Source organism: Carcharodon carcharias, chromosome 36, assembly GCF_017639515.1.
Source record: "Carcharodon carcharias isolate sCarCar2 chromosome 36, sCarCar2.pri, whole genome shotgun sequence".
Classification (NCBI taxonomy): Eukaryota; Metazoa; Chordata; class Chondrichthyes; order Lamniformes; family Lamnidae; genus Carcharodon; species Carcharodon carcharias.
The window spans coordinates 7,495,876-7,521,564 of record NC_054502.1 but is presented as its reverse complement, the minus strand read 5'-3'; the positions used below and the strand labels follow the sequence as shown (position 1 = coordinate 7,521,564).

Here is a 25,689-nt window from a genome sequence, read left to right as displayed (position 1 = left end):
ACCACACGGTTTCTCCGTACACAGCGGACACATTCAGGGGAATTGAAAGGATGGATGGCTTAAAAGGTTAAGAGGGAGGGTCATCAACAACACCCCTTACGCCAATGACACCAAACTTAAGAGCAACAGGCGAAGATGGCTTGCAAAAATGAATCAATACAGCGGTAATGGGAAGCCGGAGATTTGGGGTTGCAAGAAAACGATAAAGAGAAAGAATATTCCGGTATGCAACATCACAGGATAGATCACATCAATCAATTCAACTAACTAGGAAGCATCCAATGTCAAAAAGCAGTGCTGAATCCAAAAAAAAAAGGATTGGACAAGCCAGAAGTGTTTTCACAAGATTAGGCAACATTCTAATAAACTGAGTCTTGAAACGAGAATCCATGTTCAACAATGCTCTGCCAGGTCAGTAATGAGTTATCAATGTGAAGCTTGATAGGAAAATGCAACAACTTTGACAGGTGGGCTTCAGAAGGATCCCGATGGTAGGTTGGGTAGAGAAAAGAATTAATGAAGAAATACGGAATAAGGCCGGAAGAACAAGAGACTGATTCCTGGGATGGCGGGACTGACACATGAGGAGAGATTGAGTCGGTTAGGATTATATTTGCTGAAGTTCAGAAGAATGGGTCGGGGGGCGGGGGGGGGGGATCTCGGAGAAACCTATAAAATTCTAACAGGACTAGACAGGATAGCTGTAGGAAGGATGTTCCCGATGGTGGGGGGAGTCCAGAACCAGGGGTCACAGTCTTGAGGATACGGGGTAGACCATTTAGGACTGAGATGAGGAGAAATTTCTTCACCCAGAGAGAGGTGAGCCTGTGGAATTCGCTACCACAGAAAGTAGTTGAGGCCAAAACATTGTATGTTTTCAAGGAGTTAGATATAGCTCGTGGGGTGAAAAGGATCAAAGGGTATGGGGAGAAAGCGGGAGCAGGCTATAGGGTTGGATGATCATCCGTGATCATGATGAATGGCGGAGCAGGCTCGAAGGGCTGAATGGCCTACTCCTGCTCCTAGTTTCTATGTTTCTATAATGTCAAAGGATGAACAAATGGAGTTCCTCAGATAAGAACAGAAAATGCTGGAAAAACTCAGCAGGTCTAACAGCATCTGTGGAGAGACAAAGAGAGTCCGCATGACTCTTCTTCAGAGGAAAAGAGTAAGTAAAGTGAACATTGGTCCTCCAGAGAGTGAGATTGGGGAATTAATAATGGAAAATAAGGAAATGGCGGATCAATGAAACAGATATTTTTCATTTGTCTTCACTGTAGAGAATAGAAATAACATCCCAAAAATAAGTGTGCATCAAGAGGTAAAAAGGAGGCAGGAACTTAAAACAATTAGAATCACCAGGGAAAGGGTACTGAGAAAACTCTTAGAACTAAAAGCTGACAAGTCCCAAGTCCTGATGGACTTCATCCTAGAGTCTTAAAAGAAGTGGATGCTGAGGTAGCAGATGGGAACACCACTACCTGGAAGCTCCCCTCTTAAGTCACTGACAATCCTGACTTGGAAATATATCGGCCGTTCCTCTACTGTCGCTGGGTCAAAATCCTGGAACTCCCTCCCTAACAGCGCTGTGGGTGTACCTACGTCACATGGTTCAAGAAGGCAGCTGACCACCATCACCACCACCACCTTCTCAAGGGCAACTAGGGATGGGCAATAAATGCTGGCCCAGCCAGCGAAACTCACACCACATGAATAAATAAATAAAATGAAAAGAAAAAACATTGGTTTTAATTTTTCCAAAATTCTGGATTCTGGAAAGGTCCCATCAGATTGGAAAAAAGCAAATGTGACTCCTCTATTCAAGAAAGGAGACAGAAATCAGGAAACTACATGACAGTTAGCTTAACGTCTGTTGTAGGGAAATTGCTGGAACCTATTGAGGTTATAGCAGGGCACTTGGATAAAGGGGAACCTGTGGATGTGCTGTACAGAGATTCCCAGAAGGCATTTGACAAGGCGCCACATCAGAGGTTACTATGTAAAATTAGAGCTCATGCATAGGGTGCATTAGCCTGGACAGACGATTGGTTAGCTAACAGGAAACAGAAAGTAGGCATAAATGGGTCATTTTAAGGTTAGCAAGATAAAACGAGTGGAGGGTCACAGGGATCACTGCTGAGCCTCAACTATTTACAATCTATCTCAATGGCTTGGATGAAGGGACCGAATATATGGTTGCTAAATTTGCTGATGACAATGGTATGTAGGAAAGCAAGTTGTGAAGAGGACTTAAGGAGTCTGCAAAGGGACAAAGATAGGTTGAGTGAGGGGGCAAAAATTTGGCAGGTGAAGTATAATGTGGGAAAATGTGAACTTGTCCACTTTGGCAGGAAGAATAGAAAAACAGCGTATTATTTAAATGGAGAGAGATTGCAGAACAATGAGGTGCAGAGTGATCTGGGTGTCCTAGTACATGGGTCACAAAAAGTTAGTGTGCAGGAGCAGCGAGAGATCAGGAAGGCAAATGGAATGTTGGTGCTTATTGCGAGGGGACTGGAATATAAAAGTAGGGATGTTTTGCTTCAGTTATACAGGGCCTTGGTGAGATCACATCTGGCGTACTGTGTACGGTTTTGGTCTCCTTATTTAAGAAAGGACATTATTGAGTTCGGAGCAGTTCAGAGAAGGCTTACTTAACTAATACCTGGGATGACAGGGTTATCTTATGAAGAACGGTTGGACGGGCTAGGCCTGTATCCATTGGAGTTTAGAAGAAAGCGAGGTGATTGTATTGAAGCATATACGATCCTGAGGGGTCTTGACAGGGTGGATGCTGAGAGGATGTTTCCCCTTGTGGGAGAGACGAGAACCAGGGGAGTCAGTTTAAAAATGAGGGGTCTCCCATTTAAGGCAGAGATGAGGTGACATTTTTTCTCTCAGATGATCGTGAATCTTTGGAACTCTCTTCCCAGAGAGCAGTGGAGGCAGGGTCAAGGTCAATGAATATCTTTAAAGGCAGATTCTTGACTAACAAGGGGGTCAAAGGTCATCGGGGATAGGTGGAATATGGAGGTGAGGCCACAAATCAGATCAGCCATGATCTTTTTGAATAGCGGAGCAGGTGAGAGGGGCTAAATGGCCTGCTCCTGCTTCTAGTTTGTATGTATGCATGACTTTATTGAGTTCTTTACTGAAGTAACAGCGAGTGCTGCTGAGGGTAACATGGTTGATAGGTGTATAAGCATTCTGCGAGAAAGCGGGAAATATATAAGTCTTGTTAGTCAAGTTAAAGCCCATGGAATTAAAGGGACAGTGACCTTTAATGGTTGTTTGTTAGACTGGAGGGAGGTGTACACTGGTGTTCCTCAGGAGTTAGTATGAGAACCACTGCTCTTTTTTGATACATATGAATGACTCGGCCACGTCAGAGGGCAGTTAAGATTTGTCCAGGTTACTGTCAGACTAGAGTCACATACAGTCCCAGATCCACGGCCAGAATGGTAGGTTTGCTTCATAAAGGGCGAGTGAATCTTCGGTTTTTAACAACAAGCTCTACAGCTTCACGATTACGATTGCCGGGACCCTCCCAGTAACTTGACCACCCTACGCACGGACTGGGTGCACTCTGTCAGTACCAGGCTGAGAGTTTCAGCCTGGAGCCGAAACCAAGACCTCCAGATTCAAGTGGCAAGAGTGTCACGCACTGATCCACGGGCTGTGTACGCATGGTACACCCCCCCACCTGTTGACATAAGCAACATCACCTTCTCCTGTGGCAATTTCCACGGGAGGCGTTCACTGGCCCGTCGAAAGAGAGTTTGAAATTAGAAATTAGAGTTACCGGCAGCTGTAGACGCGTTTGATCCCCTCGTGGTTGACTCGAACGTGTCTGCGCAAGCTGGGCGCGGAGCAGAACGACCTCTCGCAGAGTCGACATGGGAACTTCTTCATAGCCTGCCAGCATCATCAAGGGATAAAGCCAAAAGTAAACATCAGTGCTCTGAGGCAGACTTTACGCTGCACACCCTCACAACCCAAACATCCCAAAGCACGGACAGCAACTAACTTTGAAGCATGGCAATTCTAATCCGGTAGGAAGCCATTTAATACGCAGGCAGATCCCAAAACAACAACGAGGTTTTGTTTGATGGTGCCGGTTGCTTTACTCTGTACCTGCCCTGGGAGTGTTTGATGGGGACAATGTAGAGGGAGCTTTACTCTGTATCTAACCCCGTGCTGTACCTGTCCTGGGAGAGTTTGATGGGGACAGTGTAGAGGGAGCTTTACTCTGTATCTAACCCTGTGCTGTACCTGTCCTGGGAGTGAATGATGGGGACAGTGTAGAGGGAGCTTTACTCTGTATCTAACACTGTGCTGTACCTGTCCTGGGAGTGTTTGATGGGGACAGTGTAGAGGGAGATTTACTCTGTATCTAACCCCGTGCTGTACCTGTCCTGGGAGTGTTTGATGGGGACGGTGTAGAGGGAGCTTTACTCTGTATCCAGCCCCGTGCTGTACCTGTCCTGGGAGTGTTTGATGGGGGACAGTGTAGAGGGAGCTTTACTCTGTATCTAACCCCGTGCTGTACCTGTCCTGGGAGTGTTTGATGGGGACAGTGTAGAGGGAGCTTTACTCTGTATCTAACCCCGTGCTGTACCTGTCCTGGGAGTGTTTGATGGGGACAGTGTAGAGGCAGCTTTACTCTGTATCTAACCCCGTGCTGTACCTGTCCTGGGAGTGTTTGATGGGGCCAGTGTAAAGGGAGATTTACTCTGTATCTAACCCTGTGCTGTACCTGTCCTGGGAGTGTTTGATGGGGACAGTGTAGAGGGAGATTTACTCTGTATCTAACCCCGTGCTGTACCTGTCCTGGGAGTGTTTGATAGGGACAGTGTAGAGGGAGCTTTACTCTGTATCTAACCCCGTGCTGTACCCGTCCTGGGAGTGTTTGATGGGGACAGTGTAGAGGGAGTTTACTCTGTATCTATCCCCGTGCTGTACCTGTCCTGGGAGTGTTTGATGGGGACGGTGTAGAGGGAGCTTTACTCTGTATCTAACCCCGTGCTGTACCTGTCCTGGGAGTGTTTGATGGGGACAGTGTAGAGGGAGCTTTACTCTGTATCTAACCCCGTGCTGTACCTGTCCTGGGAGTGTTTGATGGGGACGGTGTAGAGGGAGCTTTACTCTGTATCTAACCCCGTGCTGTACCTGTCCTGGGAGTGTTTGATGGGGACAGTGTAGAGGAAGCTTTACTCTGTATCTAACCCTGTGCTGTACCTGTCCTGGGAGTGTTTGATGGGGACAGTGTAGAGGGAGATTTACTCTGTATCTAACCCCGTGCTGTACCTGTCCTGGGAGTGTTTGACGGGGACAGTGTAGAGGAAGCTTTACTCTATATCTAACCCCGTGCTGTACCTGTCCTGGGAGTGTTTGATGGGGTCAGAGTAGAGGGAGATTTACTCTGTATCTAACCCCGTGCTGTACCTGTCCTGGGAGTGTTTGATGGGGACAGTGTAGTGGGAGCTTTACTCTATATCTAACCCCGTGCTGTACCTGTCCTGGGAGTGTTTGATGGGGACAGTGTAGAGGGAACTTTACTCTGTATCTAACCCCGTGCTGTACCTGTCCTGGGTGTGTTTGATGGGCACAGTATAGAGGGAGCTTTACTCTGTATCTAACCCCGTGCTGTACCTGTCCTGGGAGTGTTTGATGGGGACAGTGTAGAGGGAGCTTTACTCTGTATCTAACTCTGTGCTGTACCTGTCCTGGGAGTGTTTGATGGGGACAGTGTAGAGGGAGCTTTACTCTGTATCTAACCCCGTGCTGTACGTGTCCTCGGAGTGTTTGATGGGGACAGTGTAGAGGGTGCTTTACTCTGTATCTAACCCTGTGCTGTACCCGTCCTGGGAGTGTTTGATGGGGACAGTGTAGAGGGAGATTTACTCTATATCTAACCCCGTGCTGTACCTGTCCTGGGAGTGAATGATGGGGACAGTGTAGAGGGAGCTTTACTCTGTATCTAACCCCGTGCTGTACCTGTCCTGGGAGTGTTTGATGGGGACAGTGTAGAGGCAGCTTTACTCTGTATCTAACCCCGTGCTGTACCTGTCCTGGGAGTGTTTGATGGGGACAGTGTAGAGGCAGCTTTACTCTGTATCTAACCCCGTGCTGTACCTGTCCTGGGAGTGTTTGATGGGGACAGTGTAGAGGGAGGTTTTACTCTGTATCTAACCCCGTGCTGTACCTGTCCTGGGAGTGTTTGATGGGGACGGTGTAGAGGGAACTTTACTCTGTATCTAACCCCGTGCTGTACCTGTCCTGGGAGTGTTTGATGGGGACAGTGTAGAGGGAGCTTTACTCTGTATCTAACCCCGTGCTGTACCTGTCCTGGGAGTGTTTGATGGGGACAGTGTAGAGGGAGCTTTACTCTGTATCTAACCCCGTGCTGTACTTGTCCTGGGAGTGTTTGATGGGGTCAGTGTAGAGGGAGTTTACTCTGTATCTAACCCCGTGCTGTACCTGTCCTGGGAGTGTTTGATGGGGTCGGCGTAGAGGGAGCTTTACTCTGTATCTAACCCCGTGCTGTACCCGTCCTGGGAGTGTTTGATGGGGACAGTGTAGAGGGAGCTTTACTCTGTATCTAACCCCGTGCTGTACGTGTCCTGGGAGTGTTTGATGGGGACAGTGTAGAGGGAGCTTTACTCTGTATCTAACCCCGTGCTGTATCTGTCCTGGGAGTGTTTGATGGGGACAGTGTAGAGGGAGATTTACTCTGTATCTAACCCCGTGCTGTATCTGTCCTGGGAGTATTTGATGGGGACAGTGTAGAGGGAGTTTTACTCTGTATCTAATCCCGTGCTGTACCTGTCCTGGGAGTGTTTGATGGGGACAGTGTAGAGGGAGCTTTACTCTGTATCTAACCCCGTGCTGTACCTGTCCTGGGAGTGTTTGATGGGGACAGTGTAGAGGAAGCTTTACTCTGTATCTAACCCCTGTGCTGTACCTGTCCTGGGAGTGTTTGATGGGGACGGTGTAGAGGGAGCTTTACTCTGTATCTAACCCCGTGCTGTACCCGTCCTGGGAGTGTTTGATGGGGACAGTGTAGAGGGAGATTTACTCTATATCTAACCCCGTGCTGTACCTGTCCTGGGAGTGAATGATGGGGACAGTGTAGAGGGAGCTTTACTCTGTATCTAACCCCGTGCTGTACCTGTCCTGGGAGTGAATGATGGGGACAGTGTAGAGGGAGCTTTACTCTGTATCTAACCCCGTGCTGTACCTGTCCTGGGAGTGTTTGATGGGGACAGTGTAGAGGGAGCTTTACTCTGTATCTAACCCCGTGCTGTACCTGTCCTGGGAGTGAATGATGGGGACAGTGTAGAGGGAGCTTTACTCCAAGGCTCATCGACTATACAGGTGCTTTGAGCCATAACCAATCAGGGTTGAAATCATCTCTCAGTGTTTTGCTACTGATCATCCAAACTCAGAAGTTATGTCCGAACACTGACCTTGCCATGGTCCCTCTTCATGTGGGTCACGTACTCCTCGCGCTCAGGGAACCACATCTGGCACAGCCCGCAGGTCCACCCTGCGTTCTTCAGCTTCAGCCTCATCTCCTTCCTCCGCTGAAGGCTGAGGACAGCCTTGGGGCTAGTGGACGACTCATCCGTGGAGACGTCCGTAGAGTCTGGGCTTGACTTCACCGGTGCTTTGACAGATGCGACTGTCCGACTCTGAACCACCTCCTCGTTCTTTAAGTTGGAATGAGTGCTCTGAGGGAAGGGACAAAGTACTTACTCTCCGCTCACTTAAAGGGAAAACATTTTCTCAACTCCCTCCCTTGCACTTTGAGGGTCAACGGTACCGGCTTCAGTCACCAACTGCCCCCCCAGCCTCTCAGTCATGTATGTACCTTGACAATAAGAGATGATAGGCTTTCAACCCAGTACTATGCCCATGATTTAGGTCTGTACAATCCTGACATTAAGGAGCTGTGGTTTTCTACAGGATTTATGAAAAATATTTACTGCATAATAAAGCACACTCAGGTCTCTCATCTCGCTGATACACCTGGTTTAAATTCAAGGACATTTATCAGTGAGGAAGGAATATTGAGCAACACACAGCCCTGCTTCTCAGCCACCAGTGACCTCCGAAAAGCAGCTAGGTTCAGACTTTTAACATCTCATTCAAAAGACAGCACCTCCACATTCCCTCACCATTTAGCCTTCAACAGTGTGTTGCTCCCTCAGTACTGACCCCGTGACAGTGCCGCGCTCCCTCAGCACCGCCCCTCTGGCAGGGCGGTGCTCCCTCAGCACTATCCCTGCGACACTGCAGTGCTCCCTCAGTATTTACCCTGCGACACTGCAGCGTTCCCTCAGTACTGACCCTGCAACACTGCAGCGTTCCCTCAATACTGATACTGAGACACTGCAGCGTTCCCTCAGTACTGACCCTGCGACACTGCAGCGCTCCCTCAGTACTAACACTGCGACGCTCCCTCAATACTGATACTGAGACACTGCAGCGCTCCCTCAGTATTGACCCTGTGACACCGCGGCACACCCTCAGTACTGACCCTGCGGTGCTCCCTCAGTACTGACCCTGCGACACTGCAGCGCTCTCTCAGTATTGACCCTGTGACACCACGGCGCACCCTCAATACTGACCCTGCGGTGCTCCCTCAGTACTGACCCTGTGACACTGCGGCGCTCCCTCAGTACTGCATTGGGAGTGCCCAGCTTGATTATTGGGCTGATGTACGATATGGTGTTGGAACCTGCCACCTCTCACTTCTCACCCCCAATCTGTGCACTGGCCATCAAGCCAAGCTGACACTAATTTCCCTGGTTATGGTGTACTGAGGAGGGTGGTCGGGGCAAAAGGAGGAGATGGAAGGTCACTGTGCTACCCCCTCACCTTGATGTGCTCCATCATGGTCCGTTTCTGGGCGTAAAGCACCGGGCACTGTGGGCACTTGAAGACACTGACCCGTTGCTTGCTCAGGTGCTGGTCGAAGTGGGAGCTCAGCAACGGCTGGTGTGTGAAAACCGTATCACACATGGCGCATTTGTGAATCACTCTGTGGCCCAGAGAGAGAAAAAACAAAGCGAAGATTAACTCCATAGAGCAGAGATTTTAAAACACCCTGGCAGAGTGATCAAGACAAGGAAGTCTCTCAGTTTAAGAATGGAAGAACATAAGAATTAGGAGGAGTTGGCTATTCGGCCCGTCAAGTCTGCCTCACCATTCAATAAGATCATGGCTGAGCTGATTGTGGCCCCAACTCCACTTTCCTCCTTGTCCCCCATATCCCTCGATTCCCTTGTGGATCAAGCTCGGGTTAGACAGATTTTTTAATATATTCAGCGACCCCAGCCTCCACTGCTCACCGGGGAAGAGAATTCCACAGACTAATGACCCTCGGAGAGAAAACATTTCTCATCTCTGTCTTAAATGGGACACCCCTTATTTTTATACTGTGCCCCCTAGTTCCAGATTCCCCCAAGGTGGGGGAAACTCCTCTCAGCACCCACCCTATCAAGATTCTCAGAATCCTTTGTTTCATTAAGATCACCTATCATTCTTCTAAACTCCAATGAATTTAGGACCAACCTTTCCTCATAAGACAAACCCTTCAACCCAGGAATCAGACCAATTCTCTGAATTGTTTCCAATGCAAGTACCTCTCTCCTTAAGTAAGGAGACCAAAAGTGTATACAATACTCCGGATGGGTCTCACCAATGCCCTGTGCAGTTGTAGCAAGACTTTTTTAAAAATCCACTCATGGGATGTGGGCTTCGTTGGCTGGGCCAGCATTTATTGCCCATCCCTAGTTGCCCCTTGAGAAGGTGGTGGATGAGCTGCCATCTTGAGCCACTGCAGTCCCTGTGGGGTAGGTACACCCACAGTGCTGTTAGGGAGGGAGTTCCAGGATTTTGACCCAGCGACAGTGAAGGAACGGCCGATATATTTCCAAGTCAGGGAGGTGAGTGGCTCGGAGGGGAACTTCAAGTTGGTGGTGTTCCCATTTATTTGCTGCCCTTGTCCTTCTAGATGGTAGTGGTTGTGGGTTTGGAAGGTGCTATCTAGAGAGCCTTGGTGAGTTGCTGCAGTGCATCTTGTAGATGGTACACACACTGCTGCCACTGTGTGTTGGTGGTGGAGGGAGTGAATGTTTGTGGATCTGCAGCCAATCAAGCGGGGCTGCTTTGTCCTGGACAGTGTTGAGCTTCTTGAGTGCGGTGGGAGCTGCACTCATCCAGGCAAGAGGAGAGTTTTCTATCACACTCCTGACTTGTGCCTTGTAGATGGTGGACAGGCTTTGGGGAGTCAGGAGGTGAGTTACTCATCACATGATTCCTCGCCTCTGACCTGCTCTTGTAACCACAGTATTTATATGGCTGGTCCAGTTCAGTTTCTGGTCAATGGTAACCCCAGGATGTTAATAGTGAGGGATTCAGTGATGGTAATGCCATTGAACATCAAGGGGCGATGGTTGGATTCTCTCTTGTTGGAGATGGTCATTGCCTGACACTTGTGTGGCATGAATGTTACTTGCCACTTGTCAGCTCAAGCCTGGATATTGTCCAGGTCTTGCTGCATTTGGACATGGACTGCTTCAGTATCTGAGGACCTGCGAATGGTGCTGAACATTGTGCAATCGTCAGCGAACATCCCCATCCCCACTTCTGACCTTATGATGTTAAGGAAGTTCATTGATGAAGCAGCTGAAGATGGTTGGGCCAAGGACACTACCCTGAGGAACTCTTGCAGTGATGTCCTGGGACTGAGATGATTGACCTCCAACAACCACAGCCATCTTCCTTTGTGCTCCAACCAGCGGAGAGTTTTCCCCCTGATTCCCATTGACTCCAGTTTTGCTAGGGCTCCTTGATACCACACTCGGTCAAATGCTGCCTTGATGTCGGGGCAGTCAATCTCACCTCACCTCGGGAGATCAGCTCTGTTGTCCATGCTTGAACCAAGGCTGTAATGAGGTCAGGAGCTGAGTGGCCCTGGCGGAACCCAAACTGGGCCTCAGTGAGCAGGTTTTCGTTAAGCAAGTGCCACTTGATAACACTGCTCTTGACCCCTTCCATTACTTTACTGATGATCAAGAGTTAACTGATAAGGCAGTAATTGGCTGGGTTGGATTTGTCCTGCTTTTTGTGTACAGGACATACCTGGGCAATTTTCCGCATAGCCGGGTAGATGCCAGTGTTGTAGCTGCACTGGAACAGCTTGGCTAGGAGCACAAGTTCTGGAGCACAAGTCTTCAGCGCTATTGCGAATATTGTCAGGGCCCATAGCCTTTGCATTACCCAGTGCCTTCAACCATTTCTTGATATTAGCTGGAATGAATCGAATTGGCTGAATACTGGCATCTGTGATGCTGGAAACCTCTGGAAGAGGCCAAGATGGATCATCCACGCAGTACTTCTGGCTGAAGATTGTAGCAAATGCACTGATGTGCTGGGCTCCTCCATCATTGAGGATGGGGATATTTGTGGAGCCTCCTCCTCCAGTGAGTTGTTTAATTGTCCACCACCATTCCTGACTGGATGTGGCAGGACTGCAGGGCTTAGATCTGATCCGCTGGTTGTGGTATCGCTTAGCTCTATCTATCACTTGCTGTTTATGCTGTTTGGCATGCAAGTAGTCCTGTGTTATAGCTTCATCAGGTTGACACCTCATTTTTAGGTACGCCTGGTGCTGCTCCTGGCATGCCCTTCTGCACTCTCCATTGAATCAGGGCTAATTCCATGGCTTGAAGGTAATGGTAGAGTGGGGGATATGCCGGGCCATGAGGTTACAGATTGTGTTCGAGTCCAATACACTGCTGATAGCCCATGGATGCCCAGTCTTGAGTTGCTAGGTCTGTTCGAAGTCTATCCCATTTAGCACGGTGGCAGTACCAAACAACACGACAGAGGGTATCCTCAATATGAAGACGGGACATGGACAGATGCATCTGCAGCAGACAGGTTGGTGAGGATGAGGTCAAGTATGTTTTTCCCACCACACGCCGCAGACCCAGTCTAGCAGCTATGTCCTTTAGGACTCGGCCAGCTCAGTCAGTAGGGTGCTGCCGAGCCACTCTTATGATGGACATTGAATTCCCCCACCCAGAGTACATTCTGTGCCCTTGGCATCTTCAGTGCTTCCTCCAAGTGGTGTTCAACATGGAGGAGCACTGATTCATCAGCTGAGGGAGGGTGGTACGTGGTAATCAGGAGGTTTCCTTGTCCACGTTTGACCTGATGCCATGAGACTTCATGAGGGACGGAGTCGATGTTGAGGACTCCCAGGGCAACTCTCTCCTGACAGTATACCACTGTGCCGCCACCTCTGCTGCATCTGTCCTGCCAGTGGGATACCCTGGGATAGTGATGGTGGTGTCTGGGACGTTATCTGTAAGATATGATTCCATGAGGATGACTATGTCAGGCTGTTGCTTGACTAATCTGTGAGACAGCTCTCCCAATTTCAGCACTAGCCCCCAGACGTTAGTAAGGAGGACTTTGCAGGGTCGACAGGACTGAGATTGCTGTTGTCGCTTCAGGTGCCTAGGTAGATGCCGGGTGGTCTGTCCAGTTTCATTCCTTTTTTGTGACTTTGTAGCCGGGGGGGGGGGGGGGGGGGGGGGGGGGGGGGGGGGCGTTTATTACAACTGAGCGGCTTGCTAGGCCATTTCAGAGTTCACCGTATTGCCGTAGGTCTGGAGTCACACATAAGCCAGGCCAGGTAAGGACAACATTTTTCCTTCCCTAAAGGACCTTGGTGAACCAGATGGGTTTTTACATCAATTGGCAATGGTTTCATGTCATCATTAGACTTTTAATTCCAGATTTTTATTGAATTCAAATTCCACCATCTGCCGTGGTGGGATTCAAACCCAGGTCCTCAGAGCATAGCCCTGGGTCACAGGATTACTAATCCAGTGATAAAACCACTATGCCAGCACCTCTACTTTTATACTTCATCCACATTGCAATAAAGGCAATATTCCATTTGCCTTCCTAATTACTTGCTGCATCTGTCTGCTGACTAATTGTGATTTTTAAAAATTCATTCACAGGATGTGGGCATCGCTGGCTGGGCCCAGCATTTATTGCCCATCCCTAACTGCCCCTTGAGAAGGTGGTGGGTGAGCCACCTTCTTGAACCACTGGAGTCCCTGTGGTGTAGGTACACCCACAACGCTGTTAGGGAGGGAGTTCCAGGATTTCCAGACAGTGAAGGAACGGCCGATACATTTCCAAGTCAGGATGGTGAGTGGCTTGGAGGGGAATGTGCTGATGGTGGTGTTCCCATGCCCTTTGCCGTTGCCCTTGTCCTTCTAGGTAGTTGAGGTCGAGGGTTTGGAAGGTGCTGTCGAAGGAGCTTTGGTCAGTTGCTGCAGTGCATCTCGAACTGGGACTGAGATTGGCCTCAGTTGACCCTGATTGGCCTCCAACAACCACAACCATCTTCCTTGGTGCTAGGTATGACTCCAACCAGTGGAGAGTTTTCCCCAATTCCCATTGACTCCAGTTTTGCTACAGTTTCTTAATGCCACAGTCAGTCAGATGTGACCTTGATGTGGAGGGCAGTCACTCTCACCTCAAGTTCAGCTCTTTTGTCCATGTTTGGACAACTGGTCAGTAGCTTAGTGGCCCTAGCGAAACCCAAACATGTACAAGTACAAGCATGTATGCGATTCATGTACAAGGACGCCCAGATCTCTCTGTGCTGCAGCAATTTGCAGTCTCTATTTAAATATTATTCTGCTTTTCTATTCTTCCTGCCAAAGTGGACAACCTCACATTTTCCCACATTAAACACCATCTGCCAAATTTTTACCCAGTCACTTAGTCTGCAAAGAAGTATAGGTAGGTCATCTCCCTCACAACTGTCTTCCCTACCTATCTTTTTGTATCATTAGCAATTCTGTCTACAATTCTGTCCCTTCATCCAAGGCATTAGTATAGATCGTAAATAGATGCCAGCACTATACTCTGCAGCACTCCACGAGTTACAATTTGCCAACCTGAAAACAAACCATATATCCTGACTCAATGTTTCCTGTTGGGTATTCCTCCAGCCATGTTAAAATATCACTCCCAACACCATGAGCTTTTATCTTCTGCAGCAGCCTTTTATGTGGCACCTAATCGAATGCCTTTCGAAAATCCAAATTCACTACAGCTACTGGTTTCCCTTTATCCACCTTGCTTGTCCTAGCATGGTTCAGGTGAAGACCATTTCAGAGGTGTAGCTCCCTCTTTCCCCAATACTGCCAGTGTCCCGCAAATCAAATCCCATTTCTCCCGCACCAATTTTTGAGCCCTTCATTCAACTCACTGATCTTAAATTACCCAACGCCAATTTGCTTTTGGCTCAGGTAGTGATCCAGAGATTATTATCGTTGTGGCTTTGCTTTTGAAATAATCCTTAGCTGCTCATATGCCCTCAGAACCTCTTTCTTACTCCTCCCTATGTTGTTGGATCGTTCCCCTCCCACTCCAAGTTCCTCTCCAGCCCTAAGGAGATATCCTTAACTCCACCCCCGCCCCCGCACTAGAATGGCTCCCTGCACCACAAGGCCATGATCAGTTTGCTCACCCACTCTGCTCTCGACCACACAAGCTGCAAGAACATCGAACCTATTGGACAGTTTCCTGGGCTGAGGTTCCTTCATTGTTACCTTCTGGATTCCCATATCTCTCTCTCATATAGGCACATCCTCCTTCCCTGACCAAATCTGAAGTGCCTAGCCTAAGGGGTGTCACTGCCGCCTGAAACAAAGTCATAGTCAGAGTCATTATGGCACAGGAGGCCATTCAGCCCATTGAGTCCATGCCGGCTCCCCACAGAGCAATCCAGTCCATCCCGCTCTCCTACTCAATCCCTGTTGCCCTGAAAGCTCATTTCCTTCAAGGGTCAATCCAACTTCCTTTTGAAATCATTGATTTTTTGCACATCCACAGCCTCTCGTGTGCAGTGAGTTCCAGGTCGTTACCCTCAGTACAAAATGCAGGAAAAGTCTTCTCTGGCCCCGTTCTACTGCCTCCTTGTGGTTTTGACCTTTCTGTCTTGATTCAGGACAGGCCAGGGCCCCTGTGCAGCCAACCTCCCGCTGGGGCCTCAGTACAAACACCTTATGCACTTGTGGAAACAATGCTGCACCTTACTGACCAGTGCTCCCTCTACAGATTCAGTGACGGACTAACCACCTTTAACTCAGCAAATGAGGTGATTATTGCTTGGCTTCAGTAATTGGCATTCACTACACAAATAAAATTGCAGCCTTAACCTCCTCGATTCAGAATTCGTCAGGAAGCAAGGCCTAATTCCCTCTCTGCTCTCAGGTGAATGGGGGCGGTTGGCACAGGGTAACACCGGGAATGGTCTCCAATTGTGTTCACGGTGGGACAGGGACCAGTCAAAGCCTCCTCTCTCTCCACTTGGATCCAGGCTCCTACCTGCCGAAGGATCTTAGTTGGGGGCAGGTTAATTTTTCACCTCCCTGATGCATCGCAGGGCCTGAAGCTCTGACTCCAGCTCATTAACTCAGAGCCGAAGTTCTTCGAGCTGCAGACACTTGCAGCAGATGCGCTCGCTGTGGATCACACAGGAATCCACCAGCAGCACGCGTGCTCACTGTGGATCACACTGGAATCCACCAGCAGCAGATGTGCTCGCTGTGGATCACACCGGAATCCACCAGCAGCAGACGTGCTCACTGTGGATCACACCGGAATCCACCAGCAGCAGACGTGCCCGCTGTGGATCACACCGGAATCCACCAGCAGCAGATGTGTTCGCTGTGGATCACACCGGAATCCACCAGCAGCAGACGTGCTCGCTGTGGATCACACTGGAATCCACCAGCTCCCACATGCTACAGCTGCAACACATCACCTAGCCTGTCATCTTTATTTTGTTTGTATTTAATAATTGGTTTAGAAATATCACTCACCGATTATCCACAGTTACATAGTGGAGTTATCTGGTTACACTGTAAACTTAATATCATACTTGTATCTCTTCAGTGGCTGAAACCATTGCCCTCGATTAGAGTGGGCCGGGGGCCTTGAAACTCAGCAATTATCTTCCTGCACACCTCATTAATGCCCTCTTGGGACTCGCTATCTCAGCAACACCCCCCCCCCCACCCCCCTCCCTGCCCCCCGCCCACCAAACCCACCTTAGGTCACTCTTTTTTTGTAAAAGGCCAGAACAGCACCTCCTCTCTCTGAATTCCCAGATTTAAGCACTTGATCTCGCTGCGCTCAGTCTCCAGCTGCACCTTCACGCGATTTGAATATATCCCTTACCAGGGGTGATCTCGCTTAGCAAGACGTACTGTTTATAAACAGCCTCCCCTCTTGTTTAATGCTCTCCTCTGTTTTCCTGAAAGCCTCGACTCTGGCTGTGCTTCGGCTCCAGAGGTGCTTCCCGCCCTCCGCTACCTGTGCCGAACGCCAATCCTGAAGCATTGAAGGTGGACCATTAACCACCGTTGGCCTACTCACCCTTGGGTGCATCACTGTCAAACACTATCAGATGCACACAGGTGCTCTAATCCAGCGGGGACGAATGAATGAATAGAAATCCGGATCCGGATCTGAAATCCGGTGGATCTTATCCTAAGGGTTTCATTGCCTGCACCTACGGCCCCTCCCCAACCTCTTCCACCCAAGCTGCTTAGCCTGGTCGTTACCGGGTGAGAAGCCTTGGTAGATCACGCTTGGAGTCATTGTGTACCCTGTATTATAAAGAAAGATGTAAAGGCAATGAAGGAATGGCAGAAAAAAAAAGGTTCATAAGGTCAAGAAGAACTGAGAGGTTGTAACTATCAAAAAAATATATATATAAACCGCAACTCTATTACAAAAGGGGTTTGACAGGGAGAGGTTTCCACTCACAGATGAGGCCAGAACCATGAGCCATCAATATAAGACAGTCACTAATAAAGCCAATCGGGAATTCAGGAGAAACTTCTTTACCGAGAGTGGGGAGAACGTGGAAAGCACCATAGAGTAAGGTGAATAGCAGAGATTCATTTAAGGGGAAGGTGGATAAACACATGAGAGAGAAAGGAGTAGAAGGATATGGTGGTGGGGTGAGAGGGAGGTGGCTCGTGCAGAGCAAGAGCACTGGCACAGGGCAGATGGGCTGAATGGCCTGTTTCCGTGAATCACGTCAAATTTGCAGCAGTGTCTTCTGCCCCCTGGTGGGCAGCGTGACCTCAGCTACACACTGAAACCCTGCAAAGGGACAGAGCGGGGGGAATTGGGGTAGCCACTAACGCTCACCTCTCATTTACTCAGTAGGTTTGGTGGGGGGGTGGGGGGGGGGTGGTGGTGGTGGTGGTGGTGGTGGGGTGGGGTGGGTGGTGGTGGTGGTGGTAGTGGTGGTGGTGGTGGTTGGTGGTAGCCACAGGGGCAGAGGTAAAGGTCAGAAGAGAGGTTCTTCTGGTCGACCCATGTTAGCAGCCTTGTAAACATCATGTATACAGTTGAAAAAAAATCACATGCACGCAGGTATTAGCTGACACAATGAAAATGGCCTGTTGGGGTGAAGTAGGAGAGGGGAGCAGGCACACACTTGGAAGGGAGGAGTCAGCGCCCTCAGGAGACAAGGAGGTTTCTGTGAACTCTGCCTGGGCTGTCGACATCTCCCCCCGCCGAAACATGATCGTCACTGTGAGCCCTCCCCGCCATCACTTACTTGGCTTGCTGATTGCTGACTCCCGGGTGCTGCGTGTAGATGTGCGAGTGTGCACTGGGGGCAGATTTGAATGCCATGGGGCATATCGGGCACTTGTGGAATGCCTCGCAGTGCATGTCCTGAATGTGAGACTTGATTGAGGTGACTCCTCCGTACACAACTCCACACTGGGGGCACCTAAGGGGGAGAGAGAGAGAGACAGAGAGAACATAAGACGAAGGAGCAGGAGTTGGCCATTCGCTGCCTCGAGTCTGCACCACCATTTCAGGAAAATCATGGCTGATCTTCAGTCTTAGCTCCACTTTCCTGCGCTCCCCCTATATCCCTTAGTATCTAAAAACCTCTCGACTCTGCCCTGAATACTCAATAACTGAGTATCCACAACCCTCTGGCGCAAACTATTCCAAAGACTCACAACCCTCTGAGTGAAGAAATTCCTCCTCTCATTCCTAAACGGCTGACCCCTTAAAAGTACACAATACTCCAGGTGTAGTCCCACCAATCCTATTCCTTACTCTTCTACTCCAAAGCCTACCTACTACTTCCTTCACCAATTGCTTGCTGCATCCGCAGGTTAATTTTTGTGTTGCAACCAGGACACCCAAATCCCTCTGAACATCAACATTTACAAGTCTGCCACCATTTAAACAATGTGTTTTGCAATCCTTCCCTTTTCTTCACGAATTGGTGACTATGGGATCTTCAACGTCTTCCTGGGGCGTGGGGGGGGCACAGAAGATGCCTGGTTTAACAACTCCTCACTCCCGCTCCCTCCAGGGCTGCACTCCGAGTGTCTGCCCAGGTTTGCGGAGTGGGTTTGAGCCCACAGGCTCCTGATTCCATGAGAGCGACCCGCTTCACCAGAGCTGGCATTTAAGAGTTACCAGGCAGATTACCCTTCGAATCGATGCAAACTGCTTGCCGAGCGAGGGTCGCGCCAGGTTTAGTTCTGATAAGCTTTCCTGTCCAACAGGTTCTAGGCTCATGCTGGAGGGGTGGACAGACATCGGTGGGGGCGGGGGTCTGGTACCTCGTAACCCAGTGGGTTACCTGCCCCGACGAGAGTTCGAGACTCCAGGGGAGGGGGTGGGAGGAAACCGGCATACAGATAAAGAACAAAATCCCACAGCGTGAGGCAGGATATCGAGCTCCCGTCTCCGGTCACCTACTTGTATCCGACTTTGCGGGAAAAGTGAAAGCAGACGTCTTTCACGTGCCCCTGGATGTGCGCTGCCCGGCAGACCCCTCCACATTCGGGGCAGATGTACGGCGACTTGCTCTTGTGCAGGCGGTAGTGAGCAAAGTAGCTACACTTGCTGGGGAGTAACATCTGGCACAGCTGACAGACCTGGGGGGGGGGGAAAAAGGAGGAAATGAGACATTACTAATACACATACGCACACACACAGTCTTAACCCAGCGTTCAGATGAGCGCTTGAAACACTGTAGCATACAGGGCTATGGGCCAAGTGCTGGAAAATGGGATTAGAATTGATAGGTGCTTAATGGCCAGCATGGACACGATGGGCCAAAGGGCCTCTTTCTGTGCTAACTCTATAACCTCCAGCCCAAAGGCACCCACTGGGTTACCAGTTCACTCAACACCAATGTGAAGAATTCAAGATCCTTATCACCGCTGGTGCACTCTGACAGAATAAAAACACATTAGCACCACAGATTGAGAAGAGGTTACTGAGTGACAGTGTGAGGGGGCTGGATTAACATCAGAAGAGATACAGTCAGTAACACAGGGCACTGGGGGGAGAGGGGTTAGTGAGTGACAGTGAGAGGGAGCTGGATTAACATCAGTAGAGATACAGTCAGTAACACAGGGTGCCGGGGAAGAGGGGTTACTGAGTGACAGTGTGAGGGAGCTGGATTAACATCAGTAGAAATACAGTCAGTAATGCAGGGTGCTGGGGGGAAGAGGGGTTATTGAGTGACAGTGAGGGGGAGCTGGATTAGCATCAGTAGAGATAGTCAGTAACACAGGGCGCTGGGGGAGAGGGGTTACTGAGTGACAGTGAGGGGGAGCTGGATTAACATCAGTAAAGATACAGTCAGAAACACAGGGCGCTGAGAGGGAGTGGGATTAGTGGATTAAAATCAGTAGAGATACAGTCTGTTGCACAGGATGATGGCTGATCCTGTCATGCTGCCTTGTTTCTGTGACTATCTGATGTAATTCTGACCCACATAGTTCTGGAATGTCCTAGGTTAATGAGAAGATGTGGAAATGACAAGGTTCCTGTCTGCTGACCATTAAACTGTCACCCAGGGGAGGGGGCTGGTCAAGTACCTGTGCAGGATTGTTAGGTAAAGATAGCACTGGGCGCAGGCCAGGATACCCACCTGCAGACACTCTTTGCCCCAGGCTCATTCAGGAATTATAGTCATTAGGGACAGGGCGCCCATGGAACCAGACAGAAGTGTGAGTCACTGCTCTTTGGGGAGCTCCAGAAGGCGGACCTGAAAACTATGAAAGGGTTCGATAGGGTAGGCGTGGAGCTGTTTCTCCTGGTGGGGGGCCGGGGGCGGGGGGAGAACAGGACTTGGGGGCCGTCAATATAAGACAGCCACTAATAAATCCAAGCGGGGATTCAGGAGGAACTTCTTTACCCAGTGAGTGGGGAGAATGTGGGACTCGCTCCCACGGGGAGTGGGGAGAATGTGGGACTCGCTCTCACAGGGAGTGGGGAGAATGTGGGACTCGCTCCCACAGGGAGTGGGGAGAATGTGGGACTCGCTCTCACAGGGAGTGGGGAGAATGTGGGACTCGCTCCCGCGGGGAGTGGGGAGAATGTGGGACTCGCTCCCACGGGGAGTGGGGAGAATGTGGGACTCGCTCCCACGGGGAGAGGGGAGAATGTGGGACTCGCTCCCGTGGGGAGTGGGGAGAATGTGGGACTCGCTCCCACGGGGAGAATGTGGGACTCGCTCCCGTGGGGAGCGGGGAGAATGTGGGACTCGCTCCCACAGGGAGTGGGGAGAATGTGGGACTCGCTCCCACGGGGAGTGGGGAGAATGTGGGACTCGCTCCCGCGGGGAGTGGGGAGAATGTGGGACTCGCTCCCACGGGGAGTGGGGAGAATGTGGGACTCGCTCCCACGGGGAGTGGGGAGAATGTGGGACTCGCCCCCGCGGGGAGTGGGGAGAATGTGGGACTCGCTCCCACGGGGAGTGGGGAGACTGTGGGACTCGCTCCCACGGGGAGTGGGGAGAATGTGGGACTCGCTCCCACGGGGAGTGGGGAGAATGTGGGACTCGCTCCCACGAGGAGTGGGGAGAATGTGGGACTCGCTCCCGCGGGGAGTGGGGAGAATGTGGGACTCGCTCCCACAGGGAGTGGGGAGAATGTGGGACTCGCTCCCACAGGGAGTGGGGAGAATGTGGGACTCGCTCCCACAGGGAGTGGGGAGAATGTGGGACTTGCTCCCACGGGGAGTGGGGAGAATGTGGGACTCGCTCCCACGAGGAGTGGGGAGAATGTGGGACTCGCTCCCGCGGGGAGTGGGGAGAATGTGGGACTCGCTCCCACAGGGAGTGGGGAGAATGGGGGACTCGCTCCCACGGGGAGTGGGGAGAATGTGGGACTCGCTCCCACAGGGAGTGGGGAGAATGTGGGACTCGCTCCCACGGGGAGTGGGGAGAATGTGGGACTCGCTCTCACAGGGAGTGGGGAGAATGTGGGACTCGCTCCCGCGGGGAGTGGGGAGAATGTGGGACTCGCTCCCACGGGGAGTGGGGAGAATGTGGGACTCGCTCCCACGGGGAGTGGGGAGAATGTGGGACTCGCTCCCACGGGGAGTGGGGAGAATGTGGGACTCGCTCCCACGGGGAGTGGGGAGAATGTGGGACTCGCTCCCACGGGGAGTGGGGAGAATGTGGGACTCGCTCCCGCGGGGAGCGGGGAGAATGTGGGACTCGCTCCCACAGGGAGTGGGGAGAATGTGGGACTCGCACCCGCGGGGAGTGGGGAGAATGTGGGACTCGCTCTCACAGGGAGTGGGGAGAATGTGGGACTCGCACCCGCGGGGAGTGGGGAGAATGTGGGACTCGCTCTCACAGGGAGTGGGGAGAATGTGGGACTCGCTCCCGCGGGAGTGGGGAGAATGTGGGACTCGCTCTCACGGGGAGTGGGGAGAATGTGGGACTCGCTCCCACAGGGAGTGGGGAGAATGTGGGACTCGCTCCCACGGGGAGTGGGGAGAATGTGGGACTCGCTCCCACGGGGAGTGGGGAGAATGTGGGACTCGCTCCCACGGGGAGTGGGGAGAATGTGGGACTCGCTCCCACGGGGAGTGGGGAGAATGTGGGACTCGCTCCCACGGGGAGTGGGGAGAATGTGGGACTCGCTCCCACGGGGAGTGGGGAGAATGTGGGACTCGCTCCCACGGGGAGTGGGGAGAATGTGGGACTCGCTCCCACAGGGAGTGGGGAGAATGTGGGACTCGCTCCCACGGGGAGTGGGGAGAATGTGGGACTCGCTCCCACAGGGAGTGGGGAGAATGTGGGACTCGCTCCCGCGGGGAGTGGGGAGAATGTGGGACTCGCTCTCACAGGGAGTGGGGAGAATGTGGGACTCGCTCTCACAGGGAGTGGGGAGAATGTGGGACTCGCTCCCACGGGGAGTGGGGAGAATGTGGGACTCGCTCTCACGGGGAGTGGGGAGAATGTGGGACTCGCTCCCGCGGGGAGTGGGGAGAATGTGGGACTCGCTCCCACGGGGAGTGGGGAGAATGTGGGACTCGCTCCCACGGGGAGTGGGGAGAATGTGGGACTCGCTCCCGCGGGGAGTGGGGAGAATGTGGGACTCGCTCCCGCGGGGAGTGGGGAGAATGTGGGACTCGCTCCCACGGGGAGTGGGGAGAATGTGGGACTCGCTCCCACGGGGATCGGGGAGAATGTGGGACTCGCAACCGTGGGGAGCGGGGAGAATGTGGGACTCGCTCCCACGAGGAGAATGTGGGACTCGCTCCCGCGGGGAGTGGGGGAGAATGTGGGACTCGCTCCCACGGGGAGTGGGGGAGAATGTGGGACTCGCTCCCACGGGGAGTGGGGAGAATGTGGGACTCGCTCTCACAGGGAGTGGGGAGAATGTGGGACTCGCTCTCACAGGGGAGTGGGGAGAATGTGGGACTCGCTCCCACAGGGAGTGGGGAGAATGTGGGACTCGCTCCCACAGGGAGTGGGGAGAATGTGGGACTCGCTCCCGCGGGGAGTGGGGAGAATGTGGGACTCGCTCCCACGGGGAGTGGGGAGAATGTGGGACTCGCTCCCACGGGGAGTGGGGAGAATGTGGGACTCGCTCCCACGGGGAGTGGGGAGAATGTGGGACTCGCTCCCACGGGGAGTGGGGAGAATGTGGGACTCGCTCCCGTGGGGAGTGGGGAGAATGTGGGACTCGCTCCCACGGGGAGTGGGGAGAATGTGGGACTCGCTCCCACGGGGAGTGGGGAGAATGTGGGACTCGCTCCCACGGGGAGTGGGGAGAATGTGGGACTCGCTCCCACGGGGAGAGGGGAGAATGTGGGACTCGCTCCCACGGGGAGTGGGGAGAATGTGGGACTCGCTCCCGCGGGGAGAATGTGGGACTCGCTCCCGCGGGGAGAATGTGGGACTCGCTCCCACGGGGAGTGGGGAGAATGTGGGACTCGCTCTCACAGGGAGTGGGGAGAATGTGGGACTCACTCCCGCGGGGAGTGGGGAGAATGTGGGACTCGCTCTCACAGGGAGTGGGGAGAATGTGGGACTCGCTCTCACAGGGAGTGGGGAGAATGTGGGACTCGCTCCCACGGGGAGTGGGGAGAATGTGGGACTCGCTCCCGCGGGGAGTGGGGAGAATGTGGGACTCGCTCCCACGGGGAGTGGGGAGAATGTGGGAATGGCTCCCGCGGGGAGCGGGGAGAATGTGGGACTCGCTCCCGCGGGGAGTGGGGAGAATGTGGGACTCGCTCCCACGGGGAGCGGGGAGAATGTGGGACTCGCTCCCGCGGGGAGCGGGGAGAATGTGGGACTCGCTCCCACGGGGAGTGGGGAGAATGTGGGACTCGTTCCCGCGGGGAGTGGGGAGAATGTGGGACTCGCTCTCACAGGGAGTGGGGAGAATGTGGGACTCGCTCCCACAGGGAGTGGGGAGAATGTGGGACTCGCTCCCACAGGGAGTGGGGAGAATGTGGGACTCGCTCTCACAGGGAGTGGGGAGAATGTGGGACTCGCTCCCACGGGGAGTGGGGAGAATGTGGGACTCGCTCCCACGGGGAGTGGGGAGAATGTGGGACTCGCTCCCACGGGGAGTGGGGAGAATGTGGGACTCGCTCCCGCGGGGAGTGGGGAGAATGTGGGACTCGCTCCCACGGGGAGTGGGGAGAATGTGGGACTCGCTCCCACGGGGAGTGGGGAGAATGTGGGACTCGCTCCCACGGGGAGTGGGGAGAATGTGGGACTCGCTCCCACGGGGAGTGGGGAGAATGTGGGACTCGCTCCCGCGGGGAGTGGGGAGAATGTGGGACTCGCTCCCACGGGGAGTGGGGAGAATGTGGGACTCGCTCCCACTGGGAGTGGGGAGAATGTGGGACTCGCTCCCACGGGGAGTGGGGAGAATGTGGGACTCGCTCCCACTGGGAGTGGGGAGAATGTGGGACTCGCTCCCACTGGGAGTGGGGAGAATGTGGGACTCGCTCCCACTGGGAGTGGGGAGAATGTGGGACTCGCTCCCACTGGGAGTGGGGAGAATGTGGGACTCGCTCCCACTGGGAGTGGGGAGAATGTGGGACTCGCTCCCACGGGGAGTGGGGAGAATGTGGGACACGCTCCCGCGGGGAGTGGGGAGAATGTGGGACTCGCTCCCGCGGGGAGTGGGGAGAATGTGGGACTCGCTCCCACGGGGAGTGGGGAGAATGTGGGACTCGCTCCCACGGGGAGTGGGGAGAATGTGGGACTCGCTCCCACGGGGAGTAGGGAGAATGTGGGACTCGCTCCCGCGGGGAGTGGGGAGAATGTGGGACTCGCTCCCACGGGGAGTGGGGAGAATGTGGGACTCGCTCCCGCGGGGAGCGGGGAGAATGTGGGACTCGCTCCCACAGGGAGTGGGGAGAATGTGGGACTCGCTCCCGCGGGGAGTGGGGAGAATGTGGGACTCGCTCTCACAGGGAGTGGGGAGAATGTGGGACTCGCTCCCACGGGGAGTGGGGAGAATGTGGGACTCGCTCCCGCGGGGAGAATGTGGGACTCGCTCCCACAGGGAGTGGGGAGAATGTGCGACTCACTCCCACGGGGAGTGGGGAGAATGTGGGACTCGCTCCCACGGGGAGTGGGGAGAATGTGGGACTCGCTCCCACGGGGAGTGGGGAGAATGTGGGACTCGCTCTCACAGGGAGTGGGGAGAATGTGGGACTCACTCCCGCGGGGAGTGGGGAGAATGTGGGACTCGCTCTCACAGGGAGTGGGGAGAATGTGGGACTCGCTCTCACAGGGAGTGGGGAGAATGTGGGACTCGCTCCCACGGGGAGTGGGGAGAATGTGGGACTCGCTCCCGCGGGGAGTGGGGAGAATGTGGGACTCGCTCCCACGGGGAGTGGGGAGAATGTGGGAATGGCTCCCGCGGGGAGCGGGGAGAATGTGGGACTCGCTCCCGCGGGGAGTGGGGAGAATGTGGGACTCGCTCCCACGGGGAGCGGGGAGAATGTGGGACTCGCTCCCGCGGGGAGCGGGGAGAATGTGGGACTCGCTCCCACGGGGAGTGGGGAGAATGTGGGACTCGCTCTCACAGGGAGTGGGGAGAATGTGGGACTCGTTCCCGCGGGGAGTGGGGAGAATGTGGGACTCGCTCTCACAGGGAGTGGGGAGAATGTGGGACTCGCTCCCACAGGGAGTGGGGAGAATGTGGGACTCGCTCCCACAGGGAGTGGGGAGAATGTGGGACTCGCTCACACAGGGAGTGGGGAGAATGTGGGACTCGCTCCCACGGGGAGTGGGGAGAATGTGGGACTCGCTCCCACGGGGAG

At 53.0% G+C, this 25,689-nt stretch overlaps 1 protein-coding gene across 6 annotated transcripts in view; it reads right to left on the bottom strand.

The window, feature by feature from the left end:
• The window catches only part of LOC121272906 (zinc finger protein 687-like), a 67,402-nt gene that overhangs the window by 5,131 nt on the left and 36,582 nt on the right, over positions 1-25,689 (bottom strand). For all 6 annotated transcript variants that reach the window (XM_041179762.1, XM_041179759.1, XM_041179760.1 and 3 more), the window contains 5 exons: positions 18,853-19,031; positions 17,684-17,860; positions 8,884-9,046; positions 7,470-7,733; positions 3,803-3,915 (listed from right to left, as the gene is read on the bottom strand). In XM_041179762.1, coding sequence (XP_041035696.1) covers positions 3,803-3,915; positions 7,470-7,733; positions 8,884-9,046; positions 17,684-17,860; positions 18,853-19,031 — 896 coding nt within the window. The remainder of the gene's footprint in view (positions 1-3,802; positions 3,916-7,469; positions 7,734-8,883; positions 9,047-17,683; positions 17,861-18,852; positions 19,032-25,689) is intronic.